At 37.5% G+C, this 12278-nt stretch overlaps 1 protein-coding gene across 3 annotated transcripts in view; it reads left to right on the top strand.

The window, feature by feature from the left end:
* BABAM2 (BRISC and BRCA1 A complex member 2) overlaps nt 1-12278 on the top strand; it is a 358405-nt gene that overhangs the window by 118611 nt on the left and 227516 nt on the right. For all 3 annotated transcript variants that reach the window (XM_059660252.1, XM_059660250.1, XM_059660251.1), the window contains one exon: nt 6353-6427. In XM_059660252.1, the coding sequence (XP_059516235.1) occupies nt 6353-6427 (75 nt within the window). The remainder of the gene's footprint in view (nt 1-6352; nt 6428-12278) is intronic.

The raw sequence follows: 12278 nt of genomic DNA, 5'->3' as shown, positions 1-12278 counted from the left end.
ATACTGTCTTCCATAGTGGCTGCACCAGTCTGCATTCCCACCAGCAGTGCACCAGTGTTCCTTTTTCTCCACATCCTCTCCAGCACTTGTCGTTTGTTGATGATAGCCAGTCTGACAGGTGTGAGATGGTACCTCATTGCTGTTTTGATTTGCATCTCTCGGATGATTAGTGACTTTGAGCATGTTTTCATATGTCTCCTGGCTTTCTGAATGTCCTCTTTTGAAAGGTGTCTATTTAGGTCCTTTGCCCATTTTTTGATTGGATTGTTTATCTTCCTTTTGTTAAGTTGTATGAGTTCCCTATAAATTTTGGAGATTAGGCCCTTATCAGATATGTCATTGGCAAATATGTTTTCCCACACAGTGGGTTTTCTCGTTGTTTTGTTGATGGTTTCTTTTGCTGTGCAGAAGCTTTTTATTTTGATGTAGTCCCATTTGTTCATTTTTTCTTTAGTTTCAAGTGCCCTAGGAGCTGTATCAGTGAAGAAATTGCTTCGGCATATGTCTGAGATTTTGTTGCCTTTGGATTCTTCTAGAATTTTTATGGTTTCCTGTCGTACATTTAATTTAAGTCCTTTATCCATTTTGAGTTTATTTTTGTGTATGGTGTAAGTTGGTGGTCTAGTTTCATTTTCTTGCATATACCTGTCCAATTTTCCCAACACCATTTATTGAAGAGACTATCTTGGCTCCATTGTATGTTCTTGCCTCCTTTGTCAAATATTAATTGAGCATATTGGTTCGGGCCGATTTCTGGGCTCTCTATTCTGTTCCATTGATCTGTATGCCTATTCTTGTGCCAGTACCAGGCAGTTTTGAGAACAGTGGCTTTGTAATACATCTTGATATCTGGTATTGAGATCCCACCTACTTTGTTCTTTTTCAGGATTGCTGCAGCTATTCGGGGTCTTTTTTTATTCCAGATGAATTTTTGGAGAGTTCGTTCTAGATCTCTGAAGTATGCCGTTGGTATTTTAATGGGAAGTGCGTTGAATTTATAGATTGCTTTGGGTAGTATGGACATTTTAATGATGTTGATTCTACCAATCCATGAACACGGTATGTTCTTCCATCTGTTTATGTCTTCCTCTATATCTTTTTTCAACGTCCTGTAGTTTTCTGAGTAGAGGTCTTTTACCTCTTTAGTTAAGTTTATTCCTAGGTAGCGTAATTTTTTTGGTGCGATGGTAAACGGGATTGTTTTTATAATCTCTCTTTCTGAAAGTTCACTATTGGTGTATAGAAATGCCTCAGATTTCTTGGGGTTAATTTTGTATCCTGCTACATTGCCAAATTCATGTACTAAGTCTCAGATAGAGTATTCTTGATTATCGGCATTTTCCCTTTCATCATGTTGACTGTATCGTTTCTATTTTACTCATAATATTTGCAGTGCCTTTATAGGTCCTGACACATTTTAGACTCTTAACCTATAGCAATGAATGGATGAATACATCTTGAGCCTTAGGTTGAGCTCTGACTCTATTATTCTCTCAATTATTGTAGGCAAGTTTTTTGACTATTCTAAGCCTCAATTTCCTCATTTCTAAAATAGGTATAAATGAATTAGATCTACTGAACAGGGTTTGGGGAATAATTAAACAGTATTAGAACTTAGAACAATCTTAGAACACCATTTTGTAAAGTATGAGATGTTCTAATTAGCCTAACTTTGGCTTTCCTTTTTACATGCAGTAGATAATTATGCATTTGCCAGGGAACAACCCGCAGACTTAGCCTATTGGTTGTCAGAGTCCATTGGAAGAATCACCCTTACCAGGCTGTCACCCAGCTAAAATTATAGCCACTCTTGTGGCTAAGTATTAAAGCCAAGTACTTCTTAGCTTTTAGCTATCTAAGTGGTAAGAGCAGTTAATTTCAGATGAAAGCTTGACAGGGAACAGTCTCTAAGAAAGTAAAATTTCCCTTTACAGAGTAACCTGGGTTTGGAATCCAGTCTGCGTAAGATGCCTACCTGTCACTTCCAAAGCGGGGAGAGAACTCTGACACAGCTGCTATTACCAGAAGAAAAGCTTAGACCTAATACATTGCCCAAACTCAGTGTTGTTAGTTTGTTACTTGCCAATGTACTATAACTTGAAAGAAGGAAGGATGCACGTATTTATTGCTAATGCTGGGGAAATTGCCATTAAGGCAGTTGGCAGAATGGCTGACATTTTAACAGTCATAGGTCAGATAATTTTCTACATCTATCCAAGAGAGGATTTGACCAAGGATTGGAAAAAAAAAATCAAATTATTCTGTTCACTTGGCTGCATCTAAATGTCTCATTTTCAGCTTACAGGAAAGATTGCTATGGAAGCAGTCTTTGACATTACCACAGAGTGACCATAAATTGCGTGAATAACTTGGAACTTCAAATATAAAAACACGGGAAAAGTCATTGTTGGAGATAGATCTCAGAAAGGATTTCTGACTTAGGTGTTGCTCCCCATATCATGTTTATAGCTCAACTTTTATAGTAAGATATGCTTTAAATCACTGTTTACTCAATTTTGCAGAGGAAGATTAGCTTACAGCTCACAAGGAAAATCAGTGTAAAACTGAAAACGGAATTCTTGCCTAGTTTCTGATGTTTCCAATGCTATTAGAAACAAGTGCTGTTTTATTTAGTCTCTCAACGGCAAAATAAAGAATGTATAGTAGGCTTGAAAGTTGGAGATAAAGTACTCTTTATGGTTTCTATTTGATCAAATTCTCTTCACAGCATTAAGATTCATTTATTATGAATTTAGTTGTATAAATCAGTCTTTTGCCAATAAACACATTTATACTAGTTCTAGGATCAACATTTTGAGAAGGGATAATGTAGGGATCATCTGAGCATTTTTCAAAAAAATATATTTTTATTGATTTTTGAGAGGAAGGGAGAAGGAGGGAGAGATGGAAATATCAATGATGAGAGAGAATCATTGATCCGCTGCCTCCGGCACATCCCGCATTGGGGATCGAGCCTGCAACCCAGGCATGTACCCTGACTGGAAACAAACCATCACCTCCTGGTTCATAGGATGACACTCTACCACTGAGCCATGCCGGCCAGGCTCATCTGAGCATTTTTAAAAGAATGTTGGTCTGAAATAGCTGGTAGAATAAAAACATATTGTACAAACTAAAAAAGGGCAAAAGAGCTAAAGTTCTGTGCATGTACTAAAATAACTAGCAGTTCAAATGAGTCCAAGTGCTAAATATGCAATTATTTTCCTGATTACCTTATATGTACAAGAGTTCTTTTAATTTTTTAAATCCCACATTTCATTCCTTTTGTTATTTAAAAATATAAGACCCATTGAGTCTAAGAAATTCAAAGTTTTGAGATTGCCATTTTAACTTACAGATTGACATTTTAGACTAGTGGGTAGAAGTGGCTACTTATAAATTGGTAGGTTGTTTGACCCTAAAATTTGAAAATGAATAAAAAATGAATGGAGTCTGACTTACTATTGTCTGTCCAACCAACCTCTTCTAATTTCTTGGTACATTTTAAAAACCGGTGTCAACCTCCACAGGATTGACTTAACAAATGTTCCACATACATGTAGTAGCCATTTTGGTGTTCACTGATTTTATGAATGATTGTTGCACATCCCACAGGGGTTTGAAAATAGCTCACCTACGGAGAAGGGAGTTTCTGGGTGACCTCAGATCAGTATCAGTGCTTGTCCATTCCAGTAACACTGACCCAGCTCCCCTCCCCCCTGACAGCTGTGAGTTTGTTCTCTGTATCTCTGAGTCCGTTTCTATTCTGTTAGTTTGTTTATTTTCATTAGATAAGGAAGACTTTTCTGTTTGTGTTCCAATATCCCTCACCAAACTCCCATTGGGCTAGGTGCCCCTCTTATAAGCTCCTATTTAACTCTGTACCTCTGTACTTTTTTTATGTTGTCCCTATACTTACTCCTTTTAAAGTATGACCTCTCATACTTAAAAACAGACTCTCTTAGGTCCAAAGAATCACATTTAACAGGATATGTTAGTTCTAGAGTTCTAGGAGCTTATGTTAGTTCTAAAAGCTTAACATAGCACCAAAACCACACCTTTTAGTAATCTTGGACCATAACAGAAGGTAAGAGTTTATAAGGATCTTTCAGAGACCTCCTTCCACCCACTATGATGAGTTGTTTATACATCTTCAAGTGGTTCTTAACTATCCTCTCAGATGTTGGGTTTTGAGTAGAGTGAATGTATTGATGTTTTATACTGAGTGCAGCTCTCAGCTCTCAGGTTTAGTCCTCATTCTCACCTTTGGATTCCTGGTGGCACAGTGCCTGTTGTGACTCTATCTGGCTGCCTCAGCTTTGATTCTGTTCATTCATTTCTCTCATTCTGCCATTTCTGTCTCAGGATTAGGCTTGTGGTAAGGAAGAAGTGCTCTGTCCTTAGCCAGAGTTGATGTAAATTAAAAGATGTTGTAAGCAGTAAAACCAACAGCAAACAACTATGCAGATGGTGGTTATCATTGTGATCTTTTTGAGTTCAAGGTTTATATTTCTGTTTGAATTTTTAAGGCTTTAGGTTAGAGTTTTAAAATTAGGGCCAAGACTTTGGAGCCAGTTGCTAGGGTGTTTATAGAAAAGAATGATGCATGTTGTGGATCAAATGTAAGAAGTGTACATGTGTGCCCTAACTGGTTTGGCTCAGTGGATAGAGCGTCGGCCTGCGGACTCAGGGGTCCCAGGTTCGATTCCGGTCAAGGGCATGTACCTTGCTTGCGGGCACATCTCCCATAGGGAGTGTGCAGGAGGCAGCTGGTCGATGATTGATGTTTCTGGCTCTCTATCCCGCTCCCTTCCTCTCTGTAAAAAATCAATAAAATATATATTTTTTTAAAAAGTGTGCATGTGTACTGTGTGTGCTCATCCACTCATCCATTAAAAACCTGTAAGTGCATACTGTGTTTAAAGATATGTTTTGGGGAGTTTGAGGTGTTTGTTTTCATAAGGGAGGAAGGGAGTGGAGATATTGGGAGCTCTATAGTAGTCACAATATAAAAAGCTAGAAATAAACTCTTTAGAGTGGTTCTAGATTATCCCTGAAGTTCTTTGTCCGGACAGCATGTAACAGTGAAACCCAACATGTCAAAATCACAAGCTGAGCTGCAGGCTTGCATCAAGAGAGGCTGGAAGACCCAGAATCCCATCAGTTCAGCACCCATCTTTGTGGCATTTGCAAGACTTCCCTTGGAACCCCCTAGCTGTCTGTACAACCCAATTGGAAAACCCCTCCTCTAGACTATGACAAAGATTTTAAAAAATGTGATTCCGTAGCCCGGCTGGTGTGGTTCAGTGGTTGAGCGGCGACTCATGAAGCAGGACCTCACGGTTTCATCCTGGTCAGGGCACATGCCTGGGTTGTGGGCTCGATTTCCAGTAGGAGGCATGCAGGAAACAGGCGATTGATGATTATCTCTCATCATTGATGGTTTTTTTCTCTCCCTCCCTTTCCCTTCCTCTCTCTGAAATCAATAAAAACATAAAAAATGTGATTCCTTAGCCTTTCCCATCATAAAAATTGAGTTTTTTTCTCTAATGTGAGTTTTCTCTTTTAAAAAAATAAAATTATTGATAGTTTAGTTAAATGTTCTAAATTGCCAAACCTCTGTATATCTTTCCTATGAAGACTGGTTTACAGATAGAATCACTGAAAAATATTAGTTGATGATAATGTTAACAGATTTTCAGGGAATTAAATCTTATTTAGCGTATCCACTGATGAATTGTTTTATATGGGTAGAAGTTTGACCTTGTGTGCACTTCTAGACAAATTATGAAGGCTGATGATATATGTCCTGAGCCTGTGGGTTATAAATTCAGGGAGGGGCAAAAGTAGGTTTATGCTTATGAGAGCGTGAAACACAGAGCTTATTCTTATATTATTATGTATTTATTAATTATTATATTATTCATTATTATTAATCTTTTGCCCACCCCTATATTAGTGAAGTGGTCTGAATGCTTCAGTAAAAGCAAAGGAATCAAAGGGGCAGGTCTGTCTCTATTGTTCATGTTTTTAAGAAACCATACATTAAGGAGTTCTTTCTATACTTAAAAATAAACAAAGGTAATACTACTGCATTATAATTTTATTGCATTTATAAAACATTTTAAAAGTTTTAATTGTACTTTTTAGTAACTAATAATTTAATACTTTTTTTGATCTTCCTGTACTTTTTCATCCTTTTTTTTTTTTTGTCTTTTTGTTTCATGTTGTTTTACCCAAACTGAAGATGCCTATATTTTGAACAGGTTGAACTTGTGATTTTGGCTGTAATTGTCATGTCACAACCTATTTTTTGATTTTTAATCTTATTTTTATACTTTTCTTTCTACAGACTGGTGAATTTTCAGCTCGTTTCCTTTTGAAGTTGCCGGTGGATTTCAGTAATATTCCCACATACCTTCTCAAGGTAAAAATATATAGTTGTCAATATGAGACTATAAATGAATTTTTAAAGTAATTATATTACTCTGAATATGTATGCGATTGATTTACCAGCATTTGTTTGGATGATTAATTCTATTAAAATACTAGAGGCCTGGTGCACGAATTCATGCATGGGTGAGATCTGGCTGGCCCGCCACAATGGGGGCCCATTGGGCTGGGCTGGCAGGGGGGAGGGGCTACAGGCGGTTGGCCAGTTGGCCACACCCCCGATTGGGGTGTTGGAGACCAATCAGGGGCCAGATCAGGTCGGTTGGCTGCTGTAGTGCGCGTCATAGCCACCGGTTGTTCTGGTTGTTCTGGTTGGTCCACTGTTCAGTTGGGCTTTTATATATATAGATTAATTGCATTAGATCCATTAAGTTCCTTTGTTACCTAAAAGCTAAAAGAGTAGCCCTAAAAGTAATTTTGAAATAATGTTTAATTATAAGATAAAATAACCTTCTTGGCATGAAAGATCTGTTAGAAATTGTCTAATATGCATTCTATCTTTAAGTCAGATTGCATACTAATTATGCATTGTTAAAGGGCATTTTATTTTCCGTACTTATGTTAGCAGTTGATCTCAGGCACCTCATAGTTGGCATGACCTGAAGAGAATGAGAATCGAATTAGGCCAGTGTACATGGCATTTTTTATTTTTATTTTTTTAAATATTTAATATATTTTTATTGATTTCAGAGAGGAAGGGAGAGGGAGATAGAGACATCAATGATGAGAGCAAATCACTGCTGCCTCCCGCACACCCCCTACTGGGGATTAAGCCGGCAACCTGGTCTTGTGCCCTGACTGGGGATCAAACTGTGACCTCCTGGTTCATAGGTCAATGCTCAACCATTGAGCCACACTGGCCGGGCCATGACATTCTTTAAAATGAATGCAGGGAAGCTGTGGTTTGGGGATGGATCTGCAGATGCTTTGCAGAGAAAGATAGAATGCAAGTGGCTAGGCTGTGGTTAGGGTGAAAGAAACTAAATGGACCAGGGAGAAAGTTCTGAACTGAAAGCCTAAGACAAAGGCCTATGTTCATCGCTAGATGCGGGTTTTGGTTGTGACTGCCCTCAGTTCCATATTTCAACCTGGGGCTATATAGCTTTAGTCTAATGTAAGAAAAATCTCTACCTTCCTAATTTGATGTTGTTTAAAGAGTTAGCAGTGTTTATAACAGTTTGAAGAGAAGACAGAATCCTGTACAAGTTTTCCTGCATATTGTAGTGAGTAAATAATATTAGATATTAATCTTAATAATGATTGGAAGTGTGGTCTTATGGAATATAAATTACAGGCAATAGAAAAGATTAAGGGACACTTTTTTAATTTTCATGTTTCATTAAGTAAAACATTGGATTTTTGTGCTTCATTACACTTTCATTTTTAGTTTCTATTAGACTAGTTTTCTACTCTGTATCCAGGAGTTGTGAAGTCCAAGTGAGAATGGAAGTGAGCAATTTACATTAGTTTCTCCTCACTCCTGTTGTAGAAAATATATGTATTAGAGCTGTCATTATTAAGCATAACTAATTCGGTTTCAGCATTTACTGTGCTCCATTAGAGTAGCAAGCAGTTTCCTTGGAAACTCTTAGATCACAGACTCATTGACCTCCATATATTCCAGTTAAAACTCTATTTCAGACTATTTAAAACCAGATGTAGTAATATATGAAAGTACCTTATTTATATAATCACTTTACTCCATAATTTACAATTACAGTATCTTTGGTTTGATTTTTGGGGCCTTATCAGTTTGATTGGTTGTCTTGTTTATTTGAACTTGGTGTTGCCTCTCCTCCTGTTCTTGAAGGTCAAAGGAAAAAAAAATGTTCCTTGAATCATAATCTGTCTTAAATTTTCTTTTCAAAATCAGATTTTCCCATTTTCTTTTCCAAGACTTCTAAATTTATATTATGATGCCCTTACTTTTTTTTTGCTAGTCAAATAGGAGAAAAGTGGAATCTATTTGGCAAATTAGAAAGCTTCTTTCCTTTCCCCAAATAAAAGTACTATGAAATGATTTTTCTCCTGTAGGTGAAATGGGTACATTGAAGCACTGATGTCTTTCTGGATCTGTTGTTCATGCAGAGAGAGTAAAACAACAAGACCAAAAAAGAAATATTTATATCACACAAAATAGTAGCAAAAACAAAAAACAAAAAACACAACAAAAACCCTATTTAAACGTATACAATTTTATTAATGATTATCACCCCAATAAATTCAATTTAAAAATATTTTTTAAAAATTACAAGCTCTTTGTGATTTTTGTCATCTTATCGAGTGCTTCAATAATCCCAACACAATAAAAACAACAACAACCACCACCACCAACTGTCATTCCAGAAGTAACCCAGAATATCTGTTGAGGGTTTTAAGATCTAAGTTCTGGAAGTTGTTGAATCATAACCTTGGAATATTTGGCTGTACTCTTAAAAACAAAGTTTGCATTAGAAGCTGCTTTACATATTATTTACATTTGGATGCTTCTAATTTTTAATCATTAGGCTTATGACTGATAGTCTAAATCCTAAAATGAACTCTTCAAATTTCTAGGGTTAGGATACTCTTTATCAGCATCAGTATAGTTTTACCTTGACATCCCAAATAAATGAAAGGTTAAGTAGACTTCTAACATTGAGATAGCATGGAGTTTGACTATACACCCTACTGATTTGCTATAGTGAAATTTTACTGCACTGTGAAAGCCATCATAAGTTTATATGTCCAAATGTACCTATTTTATCCACTAATAGACAAAATGAGTTGTAGAAATGGTATGGAAACTTGAAAAACTGAACCTATCAAGTGAAATTGTTAAGAAACAACTAAAGTGATAGCATACTAGCCAAAGTAATCCTGGCTTTTCAAGAAATAGCTTTAATTCATGATATACTTGAATGCAATAATCTTACTGATGCTCTGTGTTTGAAAAGTTTAAAGGAAATGTTGCTGGGGAAAAAAGCATTTCAGTTGTCGGTCCTATCATTCTTTCATATAGTTAGGGAGAATAGGTCATGGGATGAGTTAAACATGTGTATGACTTGTCACTAAAGATTGAGTTTTAGTACATTTGCAGTTTTGAAATGTTTCATTCTTCTCACCTTCTATAGGAAAGGGGAGGGTTTGGCATTCTGTGTACCCAGAAGAAGAGAATTAGGCTAATTTATCTCCCTAGGATTTCTTTTTGGATGGATTCTTGCATTGTCCTTTATTATTGGGACTGTTTGAAAGTTCATTTAGTTTTATACAGTTACTATGGAGGAAACTGGTAATTTCCACCAAATATTCTCTTTGTTTAAAATCCAGCAAGCTTTTACTGTGACATGTATTGATAGTTGTTTCTCAGCGAGCATAAGATAGCAGACATTAAAAGCTCCCTGATCCTGATAAATGAATATAAATTCAAAAGCTGACCTCACAAAGATTTTTCTCTAAACCACAGATTAAATGATGCTTCAGAATTTGAGACCGTTTAGTTGATAGAATTTTTGGATCCAATAAAGTTACACTTAATAAGTAGCTTTTAGAAATAAAGACTGCTTTAACGCATTCTTGTGAAATCTGGTATTAAAGCAAAACAGTTGTCTGTTTCTTGAGAGACCATAAAGAATTCACAGAGAACCCTCATCTTATCTTAATAGTTTCTGTCTAACCAAATAGGAGTGGGCATACTTTTATACAAGTAGGAATGTGTACCTGGAAGAGAGTGCCGTAAAAGTAGGGTACTGTTTATTCCTGCAGTAAGTCTGATTTATCATGGCTAAATTTGAGCCAAAATTTGCATTTGAGACTTAATCACAAGGGAAGTTGTAAGATTGTCTAAAAATGTATTCTGCAGGGAACTTCGTTTTATTCTTTCATGAAGTAGGGGACCCATGACTGCTCTCAGTTTATTTATTTATTTTTAATATGTTTTCATTGATTTTTAGAGAGAAAGAAAGTGAGAGGGATAGAGAGAAACAACCTTGACCAATTGGTTGCCTCCTGCAGCTCTCCCCAGCCCCTACTGGGGATCAAGCCCACAATCCGGGCAGTGCCCTGATGGGGAATTGAACCAGTGACCTCTCGTTTTTAACACTCTTCTGCTGAGCCACATCAGCCAGGTGCTCTCATTTTATTGTTCTTGTTCTCTCTCCTTTCTCTAGAGAGAGAAGCAGGTCTTTGTAGGGAAATACACTCCAGATCAGAGCGCCTGAATGTCTTCTCTAAAGGGCAAGATTGTAAAATTTTAGGTTTGCAGGCCAGATGGTCTCTGTCACAACTACTCAGCTCTGCTGTCATAGCATGAAAGCAGCCATACACAATATGTAAATGAACCCTTGTGGCTGGGTTCCAATAAAACTTTATTTTCACAAACAGGCACTGGGCTGGATTTGGCATGTGGGCAATTGTTTGCCCATCTCTTTTAGATTATGGAGAAGAATGTTTCTTCACAACTGCAACTGGGGCGGCATAGAAAGATCAGTAAAGGGATCTGGTTTAATGAGCATGGGTGGATTTTAATACCATGCTCTCTTAGCTGATATTTTACTTACACCTTCAACTTGGGTGAATTCTCCGTTTCTCTTTTACTTTTTTTTTTTCTGTTTTCTTCCCTTTTTATTCCATCTTCTCTCTCATTTTTAAATCATCTGTTGGTAATATATAATTTACTAAATTCTCTTCCATGTCTTAGTTTCCCTAACTGTGATTCTGAGAGTGCTGTACATTACAGTTCCTCTTCTGCCTGGAAGCGATTAGTCCAAGGGCTGGATACATCATCCAAGCTGCCCCAGAGTTTTTCCTAGAAGAACATTTGAAAATTGAAGCAGGAAGAGGAAAACATTTTCTTTGCTATGATGTTTTTAAGCTCACATGAATTGAGTCCAGGACTACAGGTGTCATGTTCCTCACTGTGTGGGAAAAGCCTGTAGATCAGCACAGTCCAGAGGAAATATAATGCAAGCCATAAGTGTGAGCCACACATGTAATTTCTAGTAGCCACATTAAAGAACTAAGAAGAAACAGGTGAAATTAGTTTAATAATATGTTTTAACACATTCAATATATTATTTTAATATGTAATCAAAGTTAGAATTATTATGAGATATTTAATATATACACTAGAGGCTCAGTGCATGAAATTTGTGCAGGAGGGGGGTGTCCTTTGCCCAGCCTGCACCCTCTCCAGTCTGGGACCCCACGAGGGATGTCCCACTGGGATCGGGCCTAAACGGGCAGTCGGACATCCCTCTCACAATCCGGGACTGCTGGCTCCCAACCGCTCGCCTGCCTGCCTGCCTGATTGCCCCTAACCACTCCCCTGCCAGCCTGATCGACGCCTAACTGCTCCCCTGCCGGCCGATTGCCCCTAACTGCCCTCCCCTGCAGGCCTGGTCATCCCCAACTGCCCTCCCCTGCCAGCCATTTTGTGGCGGCTATCTTGTGACCACATGGGGGCAGCCATCTTTGACCACTTGGGGGTGGCCATCTTGTGTGTTGGAGTGATGGTCAATTTGCATATTACCTCTTTTATTAGATAGGATTTTATACAAAGTCTTTGAAATTTGGTGTATATTTAATTTTTTATCATCTCTCAATTTGGATTAGTCATATTCCAAATGCTCGATCACCACATTGGTTAATGGCTACCACATTCAAGAATGCAGCTCTAATCTGTGGGAGTGAAGAAGTCAGGATGGAAAATGAGTACAGATAAGAAACATGGGAAAAGAAGTTCAGAAGAGAGAGAGTTAGAGAGAAAGAATACCATCAGTGGTGAGACTTTGGGGTTCAGTTCTTCACGTTGGAGGAGCTGTCTTGGTTTTAGCTTCTATAACTAG

The sequence above is a fragment of the Myotis daubentonii genome, chromosome 12 (assembly GCF_963259705.1).
Source record: "Myotis daubentonii chromosome 12, mMyoDau2.1, whole genome shotgun sequence".
Lineage (NCBI taxonomy): Eukaryota > Metazoa > Chordata > Mammalia > Chiroptera > Vespertilionidae > Myotis > Myotis daubentonii.
This window is presented reverse-complemented; position numbering and strand designations above follow the sequence as displayed.